Source organism: Psittacula echo, assembly GCF_963264785.1.
Source record: "Psittacula echo genome assembly, chromosome: 2".
In the NCBI taxonomy this organism is placed as follows: domain Eukaryota; kingdom Metazoa; phylum Chordata; class Aves; order Psittaciformes; family Psittacidae; genus Psittacula; species Psittacula echo.
Genome location: NC_137737.1, coordinates 82,888,051 through 82,910,242, shown reverse-complemented (window position 1 = coordinate 82,910,242; position 22,192 = coordinate 82,888,051). Strand labels below are relative to the sequence as shown.

General features: G+C 43.5%; 1 protein-coding gene across 5 annotated transcripts in view; it reads right to left on the bottom strand.

The window, feature by feature from the left end:
- ANKH (ANKH inorganic pyrophosphate transport regulator) overlaps nucleotides 1-5,030 on the bottom strand; it is a 106,755-nt gene extending 101,725 nt beyond the window's left edge. For 3 of the 5 annotated variants that reach the window (XM_080611547.1, XM_080611549.1, XM_080611548.1), the window contains exons 1-2: nucleotides 4,637-4,729; nucleotides 4,045-4,368 (exon numbers count right to left, since the gene is read on the bottom strand). In XM_080611547.1, the coding sequence (XP_080467673.1) occupies nucleotides 4,045-4,344 (300 nt within the window). In that variant the 5' untranslated portion in view covers nucleotides 4,345-4,368; nucleotides 4,637-4,729. Of the gene's footprint in view, nucleotides 1-4,044; nucleotides 4,369-4,636 lie in introns of all 5 variants that reach the window. The other 2 variants (XM_080611552.1, XM_080611550.1) reach the window with 2 other exon arrangements.
- Between the last annotated feature and the right edge of the window lie 17,162 nt (nucleotides 5,031-22,192).

The following is a 22,192-nucleotide window of genomic DNA, read 5'->3' as shown; positions in this document are numbered from 1 at the left end:
TGAACAGCTGGGAACGTGAACTCTACCATTGCTTGTTCTGAACGTCCAGACAATAACACTTACCCCAAAAATGAGCTTCATGAAGCATTAATCAAAATGTTTAACCCCCTGCTAGGTTTGCAAATAGCATGAGCAGATGATAAGCTCACTAATACTTTTTGATACATTATTCATGACTTGTTCTCCTTTTCTGGCAACACTTAAAAACAAAACACAAACAGAACCTATTCAACTACATGGAAAAAAAAATCAAAACAGTTTGCTTTTCAAGCAATTATGGCAAAATAATTTGGAATCCAAAATGTTTAGCCTTTACAGCTCGCCTGTTTGATCCCAACCACTACCTTTTGCACAACGTATGGCAACTTCTGTGCAGGATCAGAGCACCCGAGTGAGCTCAGGAGAAAGCAGCAGCAGGACTTTGCTTGCTTGGTTTTAGTTTCCAAGGACCTGCAAGCTGCTTGAACATGATGTCTGCATATGTAACAGTTATGCTGGCAAAAAACCTGCTCAACCAACAGCTACTGACAGCAATTGAAACTAATGATCCAGGGCTGGCTATATGATAGCCAGAAAGGAAAAAACCCTCCTACTGTTCCCGTTGATAATTAAGGGACTACTGCAGACAGGGCCCGAGTTCAAAATACTGCTCTTGGCCTGGCCTTTGCCACCCTGTGAGCAGCAGAGAGAGTTACTGGCCATATCTGCAAATTGTACTTAACACTGTCTAGGGCAGATTCTGTGCTTCTGAGAAAGTTAGCGTACTAAATGCATACCTCAGCTTGCCCCTCTTACAGCAATGCCAATGCAAATGTACACATACATCGCGAATCAGCCCACCACAATATGTGAGTGGTTTTGAAACTGTGTTAAAAGGAAAACTGATGTGGGTGGTGATGGATTTTTGAATGCACGGGGTAACAGTGGTATTATTTGCTAGCAAGTTGTTTGAGGTTGTGTTGCAAGCTCCCATCTATTGCTCCCATCTATCTCTTTATTTATTGATTTTCAGCCGAATATACCCAACAACATTTTCCACGGGAGCTGGGATTTTTAATGCCAACTCTGCTCTCCAGCAGCTGAACTCTAAATAAAACACTTATTACTGTGAATCCTAGGTAACATGTTGAGAGTCAAATGCTCCCATCCAGCAGAATGAAAGGGAGAGTCTCTCTTCTGGTGACAAGCGTTAAGCTCTTGGGATGAAAATGACTCTGTTGTGTATATTTGTGTGCGCATGTATAGACCAGGAGATGAATAAATAAATAATGTGCAAACACGCATGCATAGACATACATTTATGTGGAGAAGGAACATTCAGCCAAAATATTTGGGACTATTTTCCTGAAGGCCTTACTTTAACAAGAAAGCTTCATAGTATTTTGTTTCATAAAAGCTATGTGGTACTGTAAATAAATTGTAAGGGAAATGGATTGCAGAAGGAAAGCATGGAAATAGATTAGAAATTGTTTATACCCCTAATCTTCTGGTAATTTACCTGGTCATGCATCAGGACTACCTTTTGCAGGGGAAGAATCAGATATTTGTCTAAGAAGGTTTTATGAGGTGAACAGATGAGGTTAGCTCACTGGATTGGAGTAACTCTGTAATATAGCTTTGTCCTAAAGCATTATTGGATTAGGGTCCAAGGGTCAACAGGAGGCTCTTCGCTGGATACAGGGGTTCTGGAAGTGACTGCAGGAGCTGAGCTTGTTAGTTACAAGGAGCACTGCTCGAGCATTTTTCACTTCCTACAAACTAAACAGAATTGCTACAGCAAGCATCTCATCTGGGGCAACGGTGACAGTCACAAACCGTGTTCTACAAATATTCTCTAGCCTTACTGTAAATTTTCCTTGAAGTATCAAGAAATCTAGCGACAGTCACATACCAAGGATCTGGCAATTTCCTAGTGATGTTTGCTGCTGAATAAAACTGTTCAACACCTAAAGGAGCCTCTCAAGGCAAAAAAGAAGTTAAAAAAAAAAAAAAAAAAGAAGTGAGATTCTCTTTGTTTCTCACTTTTCAGTCTCAGGTACCTCACAGTATTAGGTTTTGTTGAAAAGGTTCTGCTTTGACCACTCTGCTTCCAAATACTCTCTCCACTTGAGATATGACGAATCAGAAGGGTTTATGACTTACAACATTTCTTAAACACTTCTTCCCTGGTCAAGCAAGTTCATTCTCTCCCTAATTTTTTTACAGTCCTCTTGTCTCTTTTACAGTATCGTCCAAAGCGGGTAATATTGCTTCATGCAAAGTTTACTTATCATTCTTAGAAATCTTTTTTATCTGCAGCATATGTTCACAGGAGGAGGTGTGGCAGTGTTTTTGGAGATATCTGTTGGCACATCCCTTCTCCTATGTTGCTTCCATTCAGGCCCGACATTAAAATTATTACAATCTTGTAGAGCAGAAAGGTGACTGGTTCAGCAAGTCAATATATTTTCAGCCACACAAGTCCAACTGTGATGCCCTAAAAGTGTAAACAATGATTCCATTTCCATTATACACAGAAAAATAAAATCCATGTCCTTTTGCCTGTAAGAGGATCTCTTCAGACCTGGAGTAACTTTGTCCGTGCCTTGGTTTCCTGATTTCCATGTATTTAAGTCTCCCACAAGGCTGGTACAAAAAGCATCTTCCCAGGTCCCACTCCTGAGCTGGAGTTCTCTGCAGGAGTCATCCTGCTTGCCAGATTTTTCCCTTTTCAATTAAGCACCTCCCCAGACTGCCATCTGAGACAGGGAATAACCCCAGCTCTCCCAGAGGATCAATCCTGACTCAGCTATCAGATAAAACACATTTTCTGAGATATTTTGTCCCTAATACCATCCAAGTTGCTTAGGTAAGTGCTTTCATTTATCATCCACATGTTAACATCCCTCCCGTGTCACTGGCACCCAGCCAGCTAGAGGTTACAAAACTGTAACCTCTTGCTTGCTCGTATTTTAAATCCTGGTCCAGAGCACACTGAATCCAGGAGGACGGTTTTTATGGGCTGACATGGATTTTTGCCTCAAGCTGACCTTGTATGAAGCAAACGGCATACATACACCTGTCATATTCAGTTTGCTGAGTGAAGTGCCTTCAATTTAACTTCTGCTACATGTTATTAAGATGGCACAGTTATTAGCATTTAAATCACCTTCTCCCTTGTCATTTCTATCTTTAGTTTTACCTCCCCCTCACTTCTGAGTATGATTTATAGAAGACTGACTTAGTAGGAAAGTACACAGTTGTTAGACAAGGATGGAATTGCATTTTTTAGTATCATGGCTTATTTAAATTTAAAGGACTAAGAAGCAAAATGAGATTAACACATCCCTGACAAACATATGATTAACATTAGCTATTTTTTCCCACTGTAATACTTGCCTTTCACTTTCTTCTTTAAAAATGGGAGGAAGTACTGCTAACTTTCTAGTATGTTTGCTTAAGGAGCATGGGAGCAAGTGCCTAGTCTGCTTAGAAAACAAAATCTCAGCAAAACCAAGTGACTTAGGACAAGGATAAAAGCTATTTGGGATACGATACTTACTGTGGCTGCCCAGCTTAACACTCGTAAGTATTAGAGTACACTGTCCTACTAAAACTGTAATGACAGGCTCCCTCCAGTGCAGCTGGGACCTTACCTGTCATAAATACCGAAACAGGAGAGCAGAGATTTCCCCATACCACAGTGCTGTGGCAAACAAGAACCCTGCCTGTAAAGCTTGGGCAAAGGAGGAACGGGTATGTCAAGCGCAAAGCATGTTTACTGTGCAAACGCAGCAAGCAGGGATGAAGAGGCTGAAGCAGGAGGGCTGCATGTAAGGGGGTCTGATGGTAAGTCAGGGTACAGTGGGATATCTCCTTGTTCTCTTGGCAGGGGACAGTCTTAGGTCACCAATGCCGTTAGAGAATTTCAGCAGGGCTGAAGTACGGTGACAGCAGCTCCCTTTGCTGCGCCCCGACCCTTCCAGGCTTCTGCCCTGCGCCCACCACCGCGGACTCCCGACTCACAGCACACCGGCGGAGGAACAAGCTCAGCCAGAGCCTCACCTGCCCGCAGCCCCGCCGGGAAGCAGCTCCCTCACCGAACGGGATGCGGAGCGGCTGCCGCCCTCCTCCCGGGATGCCGCGGCGGGGGCTGCCGGCGGCGGGGCGGGGAGGGACGAGCCGCTGCGGCACCGGCACCGGCAGCGCGGGGCTGGGCGGGGGGAGCGCGGCGCCCTTCGGTTTCCCCCCATTCTCCTCTAGCACGCCGGTCTCCGGGCTGCGCGGCGCTGCGCTAGGGGCTGCTGCACCTGAGCTGCAGTGTGAACGCGGGGCACAAACCAGAACCAGCCCCGGCGAACGCATGATGTAATTTCAGATTATATAATCCTGAAATACAAGGGGGGAAAAAAAACAAACCAAAAGAGCAGCCAGCCACCCAGACCCGCCGTCCCTCCTGTGCACCGGGCGGGGATGCGGGCACCCCGTGAGATCAGCCGCGATGCGCCGGCGTAGGACGGCGGGGCCGGGCCCGGCCCGGCACAGCCCGGCTCCCCTTCCCTTCCCTCCCCGGCGGAGGCGCCGAGCCCGGTCGGCCCGGCCCTTGCGGAAGGGCAGGCGGGTGAGTGAGGGTGTCCCCGGAAAGGCGCTGCCTTACCTGCTCCCCGAAGTCGATGGCGATGTTGGTGATGCCGAGAGGGACCAGGAACCGGATCAGGGGCCAGTAGTTAGTGAGCGCTGGAAATTTCACCATAGTCCCAGCTGTGCGGTGACCCCCAGCGCATCTGCCGCGGCAGGAGACGGCGCGGGAGGACGGCGGGGGAGGAAGGCTGAAAGGGCAAAGGAGGAGGGTGCGTGCGTGTCCCTGTGCGTGTGTGCGAGCGGGGGGGCGCTGGGGGAAATAAGGGCGAGGGAGAGGAGCAGCAGAGCCCCCAAAAATAAAGCCGCCGGGGTAGCGGGCGGGGGCCAGTCCCTCCCTGCCCGGCGCGGCTCGACTCGGCCCTGGCGGATGCTGTCTGGGCGGCGGGGCGCGTTGTGCGGCCGCGTTAGCAGGAGACCTGAGAGATCAAGTCCATCCCCGCCGCCCTCCTCCCACACAACAATGATCCGCCGCCGCTGCCGCCGCCGCCGCTGCCGGAAAAAAAAGGAGGAGGGACACCGCCGCCAGCCACTCGTGCGGGCAGCGCTGCCATCCTCGGGGCGCGAGGGCCAGAGGAAGGGCCGGCCCGGCCCGGCCCGGAGCCTCCCCCCGCCTGACGCTCGCCGGCGGCGGGGCGACGGCCGCGGCGCCGCGCAGGAAAACGCCGCCCTCCTCCCGGCTGCCGCCGCGGTGCCGCTGCAGGCCGCGGTGCCGCGGTGCGGGTCGGGCCGGCGCAGGTCCTTGTGCCGGTCGGCGATGCGCGGTGCGGGGCCCAGGCGCCGGTCGCCGCTCCCCGGCGCGGGCTGCCGAAGCACGTGGGTTTGACACACGCTCGGCACACGGGCCGGCTGCCGCCGGCGGCCGCGGAGGGGGAAAGAGCGGCACCGAGCGGCTCCTCCTGGCGCCCGAGCGGCCGCGCTGCGCCCCCGGCTCGCGGCGTCGGCGGCTGGACTGGGCCGGGCACCTGTCGACGTGCACAGAGCAGCGCGGTGGGTCCCGCTGGGCGCAGGAGGGATCCCCGTCTGAGTGACCCTCGCCGCCGTCACGGAGCCGGGCGCAGGGCACGGCCTTTTCTGAGGTGGGCATCGGGCCTCTTGGGCAGTAGGGCACTTGAGGAGCTAGTGCCCTAGCTAGTGCCTAGGAGAGGTGGGGATCCTTAACAGGGTATTAAGCAGGATGTCTGACCCACGGCTCTTCTTCTAGAATCACAGAACCGTAGATCGGTTTGGGTTGAAAGGGACCTTAAATCTTACATAGGTACAATGCCCTGTCATGGGCAGGAACACCTTCCACTAGACCAGGTTGCTCAAAGCCCCATCCAACTGGGCCTTGAACACTGCCAGGGATGGGGCAGCCACAATTTCTCAGAGCAACCTGTGCCAGTGTCCCACCACCCTCATGGTAAAGAACTTCTTCCTAATATCTAATATAAATCTACCCTGGTTTTTTTTTTTTTTTCTTCTTCTTAATATTGTCCTAATAATTTTTCCTAATAATTTATTCTGGTCAAACACCTGAAATAAACAAAAGATGAATGCAGCGTCCTTCTTTTTCAAAGTCTCTGCCTGAGTCCTGGACAAAGAACTGTGCATATGGCTGCAAGGCAGCTTCCAGGAGGGTCCTGCCTGACTGGGCACTCAGCTTATGTTCTGACCCACAACCTTGACAAACCCCAAGGCCCTTGTCAGCTTAAGGGATGGGGAAAAGAAGTGAAACCAACCATCCCCCTTCTGAACACACTCTGTTTCTCAGCTTTTTCAGACTCACTGGGGGGATCTCAAGGGTTTCATTGTAATTGAGTTTCTCTGGGGCATTTAGGTTTGTGGTGTCACCTTGCCACCTTCAGGGAAGGTTGCCAAATACTTCAGGAAAGTGGAAGACCCATGGGGAGTTAGATACCTGTATCTGATCCTCAGAAAGGCAGTGGCCAGCAGAGGAGGGGTGGAAAGTCTTCCTTACCCAAAGACTCCTGTACTGAAATATTCCTGTGACCAAGAGCCATTCCACGTGGTTTGGAGAGTTAACAGGAGGTGAGCACTGAAAATCCCTGAAGGGCAGATGACAGGCTGTGGGGTTGGAGCATGAGAGCCCCTGGATCCCAAAGTGACTCAACAAAGTCAGCCCCAGCTGTTGCTGGAGGTTTTCTTCCCCTCTGCAGCTGGAGTTTGTCTCACTTAGCAGCCCTTAAGCTGACACAACCTTCTTTATGGGTGCACAGAAGCAAACTCGAACAGTTATGACAGTGCAGATTGCCTTCATCCTGTCAATTACTTAAAATGCCATGGGCATGGTGTCCTGGAGGCAGTGGAACAGGGCAGTGCAAGCAAGAGAGGACAATAAACTGGGAGAAGGGAAGCAGGATTTGTTTGTGATTGCGTAAGTACATCTTTGATTTAACAGCACCAAATCTTCATCACCCTAAGTAAGATCTAATCATCTCCAGATGGACCAGTGGTTGGACCATCAGACAACTTCAAACCACATCTGTGGTGGGGAACATTCGGTCTCCAACTAACCACACTGAAGTTGGACTGAAGTAGAAACTCTCCTGTAGGTGCAGGGGCCTTGTATCAGCGCCTCGTTTTACTTGTTTGCTTTCCTTGAGCTGAATTACCAGCTTATTTAAACATCGCTTATGTGTAAGTTGTAGAAATACATAGAAGACCTGTGTAGTACATCCCTTTCTTTGGAGCATGTCTCATGGCTTTTGAAGACAAGGCTGGCTATATTTCGAAGCCGTTTAATTCAATATTAAATTCTGTGTTCTGGAGACTGTATTTGGTTTTAGATAACTTTGCTGCTGGTAACTTTTCCTTCCGATAGGACTAGATTTCGCTGGGAGTGAGGCCATTCCATGGGTCTAAGAGCAACTTGTAGCTGAAATTATGGAAGAATGTTGTTTGCAGCTCCATGTTTTTGCATATTTTCCTGGTAAGGTGTCCCTATTTTGTTTCAGTTTTGAGGGATCTTTTTTTTTTTTTAGGGAAAGAAACCTTTAGTGCTGTTCATGAGTCAGAGAAAAGTGAAAGGGAAGCCCCAGAGCCACTTGTAAATACATGATTTTCACTTGCCATTTGAAATTCTCAGGTGAGTTGATGTTTGAGGACTACCCTTCCTGGCAAAAACAAACCACCACAAAATTAAGCTTCTGGAATCAAAACATTTGGACATTGAGTATGTGGCTCACAGTGCTAACTATAAAGCATACATAGTGATTAATTACTTTGCCACAAAGTTATGTTCAGTCCTGGAAATACTGATGCACCCGAGTAGTTTAATGGAGTGTGAGGCGTATCCAGTGTGGGGTTTGTTTTGTGTTCGTAAGGTAGTTGATACTTTTCAACTCCAGGAGATAATGAATCAGGCCCCTGACATCTGTAATTAATTTCCATGTGATGGGTCACTTGAGAGCTCTGGTGAACTTTTTATCTTCCTGCTGCCCGAAGCGCTAGTACAGTTTTATTTTAACAGTAGTTTACATTTTACCTCCTCACATTTACTGGAATGTCCTGGGCACATGTTAACCTAACTGATGTATAATAAAATCATTAAACTTATTTAATAAACTCTTAGGCTATGGTTTAGGTTTGTCTGTTTGCTTCCCATTCATGTCTTCTGTTTATGGGATGAATGTGGTTCTTGTGTGCTTCTCTTTCAGCCAGGTCATGTTTGCTCCTCGATTTCATTACAGAAACAAAATTGTGTTTGGAACCAAAGAACAAGGATGGTTTCTCACATCTTGAAATCAGTAGTTTGCTCAGCTGATGAGCTGAGGAAATAGGTCATTTTAGCTGTCTTAGGCAAAAAGCAGCGATTAGTAATCATTTCCTTTCTAGCATATTTTCTGTTACACTACATTTCTTACTCATATACCAAACACTGTCTGTTTGTTTAGAGGAATAAGAAAGACACAGAATGGACAGCAGGAAATAATTAGCCATAATCTCTCTGCTTTTGAAAAAAATTATCTGTTCCAGGAGTATCTCGAATGGAGGCTTCTCGCCAGAGAGGTCCATATGAATCAAGTACAGTGCAGTATTGTGTTATGGTATAAATGATGAAACGTATCAGATAACTCCCTTGTGCGTGGTAACAAAATGCGTCTGTGACTGCTGCTTAAGCAACAGAGTCAAAAGTCCAAAGGTGTTCCCAGTAGCAGATCATTATCAGGGCAGTGCATCTTAGCTTTACTCATGCAGTCAGAAATCCAACACGTGGATCAGCACATGAGCTTTAAGACTTTAACACGTGTTAAGAGTCACTGTCCTTTCCTGAACTTAAAGGAGGTCCCTCACCACAACTACGTGATGAGACTCTTGAGAGGACCCTGCTGTGCTATTGCCTTGCTTCAGAAAGATGCCTCTGTTTTCCTGTTGAGGCTACTGCTAATTAGCTACTAGAGAAAACAGGTTTTGGTTGCTTGTGGTTGGGGTTTTTTTGTTTGGGTTTTGTTGTTGTTTTTTTTTTTCCTTAAATCACTGTGCTTGGTCTTTCCATCCGCAGTTGGCAATTCAGCTGTCACCCCTGCTTTCTGAAGCTACTGGCTCTCTTCCAAACCTTATTTTCTACCTAGGATTTCTTTTTTTTTTTTTTTTTTTTTTTTTGTCTTTGTAGTCTAGTGACTGGGAAGCACTCTTTGTATAAGAAATTCAGCTTCATGGATAACATGGATAACAAAATCTGTGAACAAGTCATTCCAAAAGAGGACAGATTAACTGGATCTCCCAGCCTACAGAATGGCCAGGGATTCTGGTCTCTGAATGGTGTTGGGCTGGGAGGGAGCAGATGATGACTGTCTTTCCCTGTCTGTTGCCTGACAAAATGGAAAGACATCTCCACAGTCATATTCGGCTTTTGTAGCAGCCTTCTAGTACCTAAATGAGGCTTATAGAACAGCTGGGGAGGGACTTTTTAAAGGGCATATAGTGATAGGACAAGGAGGAATGGCTTTAAACTGAAAGAAGATAGGTTTAAATTCGATATTAGGAAGAAATTCTTTACTGTGAGGGTGATGAGGCACTGGCACAGGTTGCCCAGAGAAGTTGTGGCTTCCCCATTCCTGGCTATGTTCAAGGCCAGGCTGGACGGGGCTTTGAGCAACCTGGTCTAGTGGAAGGTGTCCCTGCGCATGGCAAGGGTTGGAACTAGGTGATTTTTAAGGTCCCTTCGAATCCTAACCATTCTTTCATTGTATGACTCTATCTCAAATTATTCCTCCCCCTGCAACAGCTGCCTCTTGCAGACATAACTTTTAATTTGGAACTGAGTCTGATGCATATCTCCACCTCTTTATACAATGACAATTAAAACAGTAAGATTGTAATTTTAAAATGCTGTCAAACTATGACTGAATGTTGTTGCAGAAATGCTCAGAATGTGAGTCTTGTGCACTTAGAGGAGAAATACTGATCCTGATTTAGTACTGAGAAATAAAAACCAAAAATCATCTACCCACTATTTTTAGAGGACTGGCCAGGCACAAAGCTCAGTTTTAAGGAATCATTGTGACCCAGCTGAAGGTCCCCTTCTTGAGCTGGCTCCCCAGTTCTGCAGAAAGCCTGTTCCTAGGAAAAATGTACTCCTGGTCTCTTCTTTTCCTGCAGGGCAAAGGAGAGCTGTATATATGACATTTTGTTTTCCTTGGTGAAAACTCAGCCTATGCCACTGTACTCACTGTGAGCTGTGAATAAAGCCTTCATCTCAAAGGGTTTGTGGAACTCCTCTTGTCTTACTCCTCATGCATCATCCTTAGGATCAAGAGGCACTGTTTTTGGGCTGCGTGCCTGGCCTTGACTTCTAGATCGTTGCAATTCATAACTGGAAAGAGTACAGAAATGCTGCAGGAAAAGTCTATATAAGATTTTATTCTGTGAATGGCTAGAGTTGAGTTGAAAGATCAGACAACAGCCAAAGGAATTGGGGTTGTCAGTCAGACAAGTATGCAACTAATCTGATTCCAGTTTAGCTGCAGCTCTGTGTGAAGATTAAAAATGGTCTTTACATTCAACCTATGCCCCCTCCCTAAAGCCAGTCTGCTTCAGCTGGCTTGTCAAGTTAGATGATAAAAATGATGCTCCTGCAGGAAGCCCATGTCTTTCAGCTTTGGCTGGCACAAGTGCAGTGGCAGCTTCAGGCAAAACTGTTTTCTGGCTGATGAAGAAAGAGAAGCTTCCTATTAATGCTTAATAGACCAAGAGCAAAAGAAGGTCATGTTTCAGTGGCACAAGGAGACCTGGGTCACTCAGAAGTGCCTGACTCATTTTTCAGGTGAGAATCAAAGCACCGTCTCTGGTGACCTGCATCAGGGGACCAGTCCAGAAGATGCCTTCTGTCACAGGGCATCAGGAGCATTGGCTATTTCCCCTGTGTTTGTACAGCAGTGTCTGCTCCACTGCTCACTCAAGCTCATGAGCTGGCGTAATCCCAGCTGTATGCGTGGTTCATGGTCCTGAACATCCTTGTCTTCTGGGCTTGTGTTCTGAGTCTATATGTTCTTCTTCTGAGGCAACCTGGGGCATGTGACTCCAAGACTAGGAAGCTGATGGGAGCAGCTGGTCTCAAGCTGCAGGCTGCTGGCAGGCAGACATGGTGATGCTCAACTTCATTTCCACTCACTAAGGCAACACTGTGCAGATTCATACCAACAGCGCCTGCCTCGGTGTTGGAGTTGCATGAATGTGGATACTGCATTGCAGGAGGCTGATTGGGTAAGGCTCTGCCCAAGTAAAAGATTTCTCTTCCAAGTGCTTGTAGTGTGGCATCTGGGGTCCTGAAGGTGCTTATGAACCTTTTATGCTACAGAGGGGCTCTCATTGTCCTCATGTAAGGCCTGAGGCTCTGGCATTGTTTCATGATCAGAGGGACGGAAGTTTTCTCATCATCAAAGCAAACATACACAAATGTTATGTTACCTCAGCATGAGAGAAATTAAGTCTTTAAACATTGTGTGTTTTTGTCTTGTCTGTAGGGTTTACCCTTGTAATTTCTAAATTATAGATTATTTAATGATTATAACATATGTGTTCAAACATTTTGACAGAAATGTAATAATTTAAAATGTTTTCCAGAACTTATTTGTAGTTAAGGAACTAAAATTTATTTATATCCTCAATAAGCTTTGGTTTGCCTGGAATTTAGAATCCATTTTTTTTATGTACATTTGGCATCTTTACTACTTTACTATTACCAAGAATTAGGACATTCTAGGACTTTCTGCAGCCTGGTTGCTTCTCACTAAAACATCTGCATGTAATATAACTTGCTGTGCTACATATAAAAAGTAATAAGCACACAACCTTACCAGTAATGCAAACTTGAAAAGGTCAATTTTTATGGATTTGGGTATCATTAAAACAGTAATTAATATGGGACTTTAGCCGTCTGTGAACATTATTGGTGTAGTTGAACACCATTTAACTAAAACTTGTAGGAGGTGTTGGTGAATTTGTGTTCCAAAATGTCGTATGCTATGTCATTTTATGATGTTGAGTTTAGTAACTGGATTAATTGTTGAGAATATGTTTAACTGTTTCAGAAATACGCATTTATGAGCTTGTGATACATCACCCTCTCCAGTTTTCTTTAGAAAGGCATCAGTCTATCTGTATGTGTCTTGGCAAGTATGGCTTCTGTGTTATTGTAGCCATCATAAGAACAGCCTTTGTACGGAACCCATGGTAATGAGTAATCTAATGTACTTGTGAAAATATAGTAATACAAATGCACAAGCATTATTTATTAGTGCTTGTATGACTGAAAATGCTATAGCATATGCATACTAAAGCCAGTATACCCAGTACTGGTATAAAATTTTATCTTTAAAATGTATAGTGCTGCTCTTTGACATCTTAAGATACTCCTGTTGTCTGACCATCTAACTATCATATTTGATAAAATTTGCTTATTTTAGAGAAATGAGATTTTGTTCCTAACTTCTTTTTACCCACTGGGAGCTTTTATGAAATATTTGCTTTTTGGAATGAGCATTCTGTACTTTTATGATAAGGATGTTATTCAAGAGGGTACAAGGCAACCAATTTATGAAACTATACAAAATCACATTTCGACGATTTCGCTGCCCTTAATGCCTGTCAGACCCTAAAGGGCTTTAGAAATCTGAAGTGTTCTTGTGATAGATGCTGCAATATCAGAAGTACCAAGATCAAGAAATGTCCCTATTTTACAGATGTGCAAAACAGAAGGAAGCGAATGGCCTGTGCAGGTTAGGCAGAGGGACATGTATCCCAGACCTGTAACTGATCCCTTTGCATCTTCTGATTCATTCAAGTTTTTCTGCTGAACCTAAATAAAAAAAACCAAACCAAAGAGAACTGGTTCACAGGCAGGAAGTATAATCTGTTGAGTTAGTTGATAAATATTTAGAGAACAAGCAGAACTTTATAGCCAAGTATAGTCTGTTAATTGTGTGTGGATAATGTCCTTATCCAAGGTCTCAAGACATCTGTTGTTCTTCAGTAGGTGAAGTTGTATCATTGTCTTCTCTTATGAAGAGTTAAAAGAAGGAAAAAAGAACCATCTTCATCTGAAAGTTGAAAATCTTTCTTCCAAGGCCTGGATATTTTGGATTCTTTAAAAACAAAACAAAACAAAGCACCAGCAACAGAAAAAGAAAAAGTAGCCTGTATAATTGATAGAAGAATGTAAGCTGCACTCACAAGCTAATTAGTATCTTACACGGCTTTTCAAAATGCTTACTCCTGAGAAATGGATTGGCTCTTAATCATATCTCCTTGTCCCTGCAAGATGTTAGTCTCTTCTAATAATGGAAGGATACACACTGGATAACGATAGGAAGTCTCTTCAATTTTCATTTCATGATTAGAGAGACAAAGTCAATATTGGCCTATCCAAATGAAGGCAGTTGGTGGGTTGATGAAAAATAAATGGTAAAAATCTAAAAGCAATTCAACTCCATCAGTACAAAATTTTCTCATTTATACTATTTATAACTACTCAAAAAGGCAGGATGGTCAGGTACTCTGAAAAAAGGAATGAGAAAGGTGATGAAAGAGAATTCGATTTGCACGAACCTTTAATATTGGAATTGCATGGTAGCTGATAAATTTCAGCAGAATATCTCTTGGTGATAAATTTTGTTATTTTGATCAAATGCATTTCCACATATAGAGATGAGTTTGATATTTAAAAACACCTCAAGTACTTCCTTGCACTTACATTATTAAACCTGTTAGAGGAGTGTAGAAGTCTTTTATTTCAGAGGATGCTGAATGACACAACTATTGGCATTTTTCCCAAAATTTTTGCTATAATTTTTTTCTCTACTTTAAAAACAGCATTATGAAGGGACAGTAGAGACTAGCACAGTACTGTCTGCCATTTGCATGTGGCAATGGAACAGCTTTGGTGAGTGTCATATTGTAGCTGCAGCTGGCAACTAGGTACCATGCAGCTGCTCGGTCATTTCCTCCCCTGGTCCAGTGGGATGGGGAGAAGAATTGGAAAAAAAGGTAAAAAACCATGGATTAAGATAACAGTTTAGTAATTGAAAGAAAGTAAAATAGAATAACAACAATAACAGGAAAGAGAGAGAGAGGAATAAAACACAAATGCTGCCTCCCCACCAAGTGATGCACAATACAATTGCTCACCACCCACTGTCTGATACCTAGCCTGACCTGAGCAGTGATCGGTCCCATCCAGGTAGCTTCCCCCAGTTTATATAGTGGGCATGATGTGCTGCGGTATGGAACACCCCTTTGGCTAGTTTGGGGCAGGTGTCCTGTCTCTGCTTCCTCCCAGCTTCTTGTGCCCCTCCTCACTGAAAAGCATGAGACTGAAAAGTCTTTGAACAGGGTAAGTAGGTGCTACTGAGCAACAACTAAAATATTGGTGTTATCAGCATTGTTCTCAGACTAAAGCCAAAACACAGCACTGCACCAGCTGCTGGGAAGAAAAATAACTATCCCAGCTGACAGCAGGACCGTGGGATTCTCTCAAAATCCCTGTCTTCTGGAGATTTCAGTAACAGGACTCACATTCCTCCTAGGACATGAAAAACTAGATGTTTTCACTTAGGTTTTCAAACTTCTCAAATGTTTGCTTATTCTTTGGGTGCAGTGCAATCAGTTTAGTAATCCAGTCAGACTCCAACTTACTGCCTAAAACAGGTTGTATTTATATCTGGATATAGTCAGACAATTGTTTTTTGCATGCTGGTGGAATGAGAGTCTTACTAGCTGAACCACGTTGTGCTAAGATAAGCCTAAACAAAGAACACTATGGCATAGTCTTTTCTGCCTATGGGAATTTGGATTAACCTGTTGCTATCTTAAACTGCAAGAGAGATCTGTCATATCCAATGGAATAAAATGGAATTGATCTACTCAGTTACTAATGAAATTAAAAATTGTGTGCTGAATGGATTTCTTACCAAAACTGTCTAACAAGTGTGTTGTCTCAGTTGGTGATGAACCACAAGAAATTTGGTGTAGACAAGCTCCAGATCCACCAATATATTTTAAGTAATTGATCACCACATTTCCCTTTCCTTTCTGGAAAACAGCATTCCAGCAGTACATGAATACTTTGAGAAGAACTGCATTAGACCTGGGGCAGACTCTGAACAAAGACTGATTTGATGAATAAAATCCCATAGCAGTAATCAGTCTCCCTCACATCCAAAACACATCACAGTCGCTCTTTGAAGTACAACAATATGACATAGACTCTGTGAACCAGAGCTCCTCCAAACAGAATTAACAAGTTTCAGCTGCCAATGTCTGCTCTAGAAGAGGGTAGTTCAAGTTGCCCTAGTCCCACAGCTATAAGGGAGGAAGAAAGAGGTGGAGACCTGTTGTCCTGTTCTGGTCATAGAATCATAGAATCATAGAATAGTTAGGGTTGGAAAGGACCTTAAGATCATCTAGTTCCAACCCCCCTGCCATGGTCATGCGCTGCTCTTTCTGACATCTCAGCATCTTTTAGGAGACGGGACAGAGCTTTCCCCTCTGAAAGTGAAGCACAGATTTTTCTCCATCCTCCATCCAGCAGCCATGCCATGGATTGGTGGGAAAAGTGGGTGAAAGCAAGTAACGGAGAAATCACATATTTAAGGGTGGGTTTGGTGTGTTTGGGAAACCTGTGTTATTATGGAAGGGGTCTGGGAGTAGCTGGATCAAGCTGGTCAGATGAATCCCACCCTCTGGGTGCAGGGGAATGGGGATCTGCTAGAAGCAGCAGGAGGGAGCACAAGGGAGTCAAACAAAGAAAGCCTAGCACACGGAGCAGAGCTTCTTGGGTCAGTGGCATTGACAGCAGAGGGCTCACCTCATGTTTTGCCTGTGCATGTTATGCTCATTGGTGAAAGCAGCCTATGCTGTGCTTCCTTGCTTCTGGTTTAAGGGGTATTTATTGGTCTAGTGGGCTGTGAATTTACGGCATGACACCAGGGTAAATCTTTGATTTTCCCTAAGGCTCTGTCCTTTACTGGATGTAATGGCATTGCCTCTCAGGGTCTGGGAGCTGAACCTGAGTAAGTGATGAAGCTTAAGGTCTGCAATCTGGCAGGGCAGGGAAGCAGAAGCATCTCACAGGAATGCAGGGAAATACGGTAATTTGTGGGCGTCTGTCCAAGAAGATGTGAAAGCATCTGCAGTGGGTCAGGCTTGCCTTGGTGGTGGGTAATGATGCTGTTTAAGATCAGCCCTGTTAAGAAAAATAGATGTAAATTTGCTGAAGAAAGTTGTGGTGCTTGCTGTAGTCTGCAGTTCAAAATGGTGGAGTTTTGTTGGTCATGGGAAGGGGTTTTTTTTTTCCTTGTTAAAGGACAGAAAAAGACTCCATGTAAAAGGTTACTTGTCTTGAAATACAGATTTTGTGAGGATATCAGCCCTCAGGCTCTTGCTGAAAAAGCTGTACTGCACTGCAGTGGTTGCTGTAACAAACAGCCAGCAGTGAATGCAGTTAGCAAGGGCAGCTGTTGATCTGTACAGGTACCGGATACTCCAGGCACCATGGTTTAGTGCCTGAATGGTAGGGAGGCTTCTCTTCCCAGGTGGATTAGATGGTGCAGTCCTAAAAACCAAATATCTGGGAAAAGTAACCTCTCCTTCACTGGAGATCAGCATGGTCCCATCAGACAGGGGAATAGCTTTCTAGCTACTCACCATGGATGGTGACAGACTGGGTCAGGACTTTTGCCAATGCACTCTGAAGGATGTCGGTCTCATCTGCTGTTATTTTTTCATTTTTTCCCAAGTTTGTGTTTTCCCAATAAAGTCTGGTTTTCTACCAAGTAGGAAGCTATTTCCTACTTTTTAATAAAATGTGGTTTATCAGATGCTCTTATGATCCCCAGATGCTTAACTGCTGATCCTTGGAGAACTTGGAAGATTTTCCAAGACTTTTTCTCCTCTGGCAAAAATTAATTAAAGGCAGTCAGATGCTTAAAGAGTGTCAGGCAAGGACAAATGGATGCACTGGCAAGCATCAGAGTAGCAGACTGCCTCATGCTTAGGAAACACTTGTTCATGCTAAATATGACCAGTGACAACTTTGCCTTGAGCCTGAAAGATTTGTGGTCAATAAAATGGAAATACATAAATAAATAAAGTGTCTATTGTTTTTAATTTTTCTCAGACATTATATGTGTACCTATTAACTTCTACAAATGCCATTGGAAAATTTAAGTTAGGCTTTTGTAAAGGGGTAATGGATCTCTGTGACCTATTAGTGCTGATAAGAAGCACGTAGGAAAAAACCCCATGAACACTGGTTGACATGAAGGGAATATAAAGTTAGAATCAGTGCTACTTGATAAAGATTAATCTCCCTGTTAAGTTTAAGCATTCTTTGATTCATAGCATGCCAACTGCACAAACAATTTCTCTTAATTCAGACCTTTGCTAGTGGAAGATGTTACAAACACCGAGATGTAATTTGTCAGCCCCAGGTTCCTGCCATGTGATCTTCCAGCTCTGGGTTGAGCTCCTGGGGTTTCAGATATCCCCTGGGCAAAGTGACAAGGTTCATTACGTGCACTGAGCTAAAACTGCATGAATAAAACACAGTCTTTAATGTTGTAGAGTGCTGTGCTCATCTATTTTGACAAATTTAGTTTAATCTCAATTATTTATATAGCTCCAGAATGTAAAGTGATTCGGGTTTGCAAAAATAATTACTTTTGTAGTGTGAGAGTGAACACATCATTGTGCTGCTGGGGAGTCATTGTGCTATCAAAGGACAAATTAGGACCTGTCACCAACAAGCCAGCAATTGCTCCTTGCTTCCGCTGGGTGGTATTTCAGTTTTAAACCTCAAATTTCGCAGAGAAAAATCACCCTTTTAATCTTATTTCATCATGCATTTTTGCAATGCATGAGACATTTTAATTATTCACTTAATATTTACCATGCTACAGTCATTTCTGTGGGTGTGAATGAGCATGAGTGGAGGAAAGCAATGCAGTGCTGTGGGATTCCTCTATCACTGTGTTAGTGTCCTGCTGCTGGTGGGTTCTGTGGCATTAGTGGGAGTCAGGATGAGCTGAGTGAGCATTTCTTCTGGTGCTTTTTTGCAGAGGTTTGCTAGGCTTTGAGTGTTTCTTCTGGGAATGAAAATAAGGACTAAACTGGGCAAGGAGTGTTCTGCACTATAAAACAGCAGTTCCTTACTATGTTCGAAAACTTTAATGTGACAAAAAATCTCTCTGGTAGCTTCGTTCCAAGCTTTTACGTTGATGAGAAGCAGTTATGTGCAATGTTAAATTTGGGGCTGATCACCGGCTCATAGTGGTCAGATGCCCAGAATCTGCTTTTGGATTCTGTCTGATGATATGATTCAGTGTAGGTTAGTTTAGCTACAGCTAGGAAAATCCATACTTAGGAAGGTTTAGTATTGTGGTGTGTATAGGCAATTCTCAGACAGACTTGCTGCTTGATTACAGAACTTGCCTTTAATGTCCATTATTCTATTTAATTCTCTGAATTATTTATCTTGAAGTCTGTATGTACAGAACACAATATCACAAAGTCATTGGAGATACAGCTGTGTAACTGCCCTGAGCAGACAGAGCTGAGATATATTTTCTGAGGTTTTGCTTGTTTCTGAGCCCCTCTTTCTATCCTAACTAAGTCATTCTTCAGAAATTGAACTTTATTTTGTTATTCTGTCAAGTAACACTTTTGTAAAATAAAAAATAGCATGTATTTAAGATTTCCTTTTCAAGAGCAAATCAATTGAAGCTGATAAGCAGTTCTCTATTACCTGACCTCAAGTTCCTGATCTTAGTTTGAGTACAGAAATGTTTATTAACATATTCCAAACCACTCTACCTGATGGGATTCTTACTACTTCCAGCTGGTTAGGTCATTCAGGGATGCCAGGTTTCATGAAGGAGTCTTTATTAATGTGAAACTTGATTAAAATTCTTGGGTCATTCTTCAGTAGGTCTGGCTTTTCAAGTCCTAACACGATTCATTGAACAAATCTTGATGCTCCTCCCTAACATTTCATTATCCTTCATGCACATCTGGGTATCTCTGAAATGCTGGAGTAAAAAAAACAAACCCCAATATATTTTATTTTTATTATTACATATGCATTGAATTGAATTCCTTCTGGTACTTCTGGTATTTAAGCAATAGCACAGATTAACTGTAGTTTCTGTTCAACTGTTGAAGAACAAAATACAGATGAAGATGTTTACAAGCTTTTCCCTGGGGGATGCTTTTGCCTTGTTAACATTAAGTTAAGGTTTGATTCTGCTGTGATCAGCAGTTACCTTGATTGATATTTACAAGCATAACATAGCACAAACTATTTTAAAATGAACTTCTCTTTTTCATTTTTAAATTTGTCTAGGACAAACTTAATTTGTTGAAGGATAATATATTTCTAGTTCAGTTTGCTAATGTAGCATGTGGGAAATTCTGTGATAGCTGTTCTTGGTAGTAATCTTCCAATTTTGGTTGCAGCCCTGGCTATGACTGGAGGCTTGACCTCTTGTGGCTGTCTGGACCAAAGATGGTAATCTTCTCAGAATATGGGTGAACACAAGAGATGACATCTTTTTAGTACATGAAATTGTTCATTCATCCAGGAAACTCCATGAGCTGTTAAAACTGCCATGAGGACATTTGACCTGGAGTTGTCCTTCAAGTGCTGAAGCTCTTCCAAAGTTTTCTTCCATGTAGCTTTTGCTGGCAAAGTCTCAGAAAGCACTGAGCATTTTTCAGCCACTTTTGCAGTAAAGCAGGCAATACCTTTTGTTTAAATTTAATGGGGTGCAGTGGATAGGACACAGAGGAGCAAAGGAGCTGCCCCAAGACAGGGTCCTCTCTAGTTTCTGAAAATGGAGCTCCTTCTCTGGGGTCACAAATGTGGCCCCCAAAACTGATAAGTTAGTGGAAACTTGGTCCAAGTGAGATCTGTAAACACTTTGTGCTGTAGAAAGAGGGTCCACTGGGTTCAGTTACCTGTGGTTTCGCAGCACAAGTCTGTCATGCCTCCAGAACAAACAGGTATGGGACTTGAGGAAGGATATGCTATACCCATCTGTGGTTTAATGCAGATATGCACAATACAACCTCAGATACACAGCAAAGGGCCTGAAACAGCTAAATTCAGGGTAGGTGGAAGAGTCCAACTGCATACTTCATTGTTGGTTTTATTTCAGCCTAAAGGCATCCTGCGCACAGCTTCAGCTGGTCAGACATAGTGTTTCTCCGCTGGCTGCAGTTTGTTCAGCAGCATTTTAGGCTTCTTGTTGACTCATGAAGGCATTGGTATGCCTGCACCATTTTTCAGCACTTGGTTCTAGTTCAGCAAATCCCTTGTTGCAAGGTGGCTTCCAGTGAGAGTAATTTATTTATTTGACATCCCAGAATAAGTGAAAATACTAATTTTTCTGGGTGCAGTGTGAAATATAATGCCTTCATTAGTGATGGACAGCCAGTGGCTGCTCTGACCCTCAGCCTGGGGAGCCAACCTCCAGGAGGGGCCCTAGCACAAGGACTGCCTCCTTGATGTTGCTATATCAAAGGTAAATAGTCCGAGATTTGCACATTACTGAAAATGCTTTGTGAATATCAGTTAATTGAATGAAGATTTAAATGTGCTGCTAATTTTTAATCTTTTGGCAATTAATTGTAATCCATCCTGTTTACACTTCCACAGCCTAAGCAGGAACAGTTCTTATTAATCAATACACCGATTTGCTATTTTACCAAGGAGGGAAACAAGGATTTGCTGCCTGCATGCTTTATGCTGGGACTCTGTGAGCCTGTATCAAAAGGAGCCTTGAAACGAGAGTAGCCTTGCAGTTAAGCAGATTAACAGTGATTTCTTCAGTCTGGCAGCAGGTGTCTGTAACTGAGTCTGCACTTTGCAAGATGATACTTCATTGAACAAATGCACTGTCAAAGTTAATTACTTACATTTTATTTTGCAATTCACCTCCATGATGACATCCTGCCAGTAGTTAAAAGTGCTCAAAAAAAGATTTTTTGTGCTCTAGCTGGTGGGTTTAATGAATATGTGAAAATGAACTTTTGGAAAAGAAATATGAAGGGTTTATATTTGATTTTGCTTTATTGGTTGGTGCTGACAATGGAAATGCTATTTAAAGCTTTTGGAGATTTTGACTAAGCTGGCAAGTTTCAGTAGTCTGTCAGCTGTCTTCACCTAATAATGTCTCCTGCTTTTGTGGTGAAGTCATGAACGCGTGGAAACCTCTGTCTGAGCAGTGACAGAACTGTCATCATCACAAGAGTGACCATTGTTTCATGTGTCACTTGTGATGGTACAGAGGAAAATTGTCCTTGAGAACAATCAGTGGAGTCTGCCAGAGTGCTTATCTGTTATTCTGTGAAATTATGTAAAAGAATTTGAGCTGAAGCAATGGCAGTGAATGAAGTTAAGGTGCTCATGTGTCTGCCAGATAACATTTCTTACAAAAAAAACACACTGACCATTTATTTCATAGCTGCCAAACTGCTTGGCAAGGGGTTCAAGAGCAAAACCTGCATATCCACAACGCTTTGGGCCATCTTTCCAGAGATGGGGACCTCATCAGCTCAAGGAATGAGATAGATAATGTCTATAGAAAAACTCTCACCAATGAAGCAAGGTGATTTTTCACTTTCTGCCCCAGATACCAACTGAAGACAGCAGTCATTCAAATACTCAACAACAATGCAAGAGATGGTAAATACATGGTAGCAATTATAAACACAATTGTAGCATTATAAGGATTACACTCTCTGTTGCATATCTCTCAGAAAAAAAAAACCCAATATGTAGAAATGCCTTCTTTTCAGATGGAGGATGTAGTACATGTCTACTGGGACGGGATAATTAGTTCATTTTCTTTAGAAGTCTCAAAAGGAGCTTATACTAATAATCATCATAATCTGAATTGCTGAATAATTGTGTTGTGATTTCTATCTGCAGCTAAAATCAGATATGCTGTTTTACAGTTGTGAAATCTGGATTTTATGTGTCCTGACAACAAAGGCTCTTTGGTACTGCAAGCCCCAGAGGTTATTCCTTGACAAAATAGCATCACATTGATGCAGGTAATGTCAAATGATAATG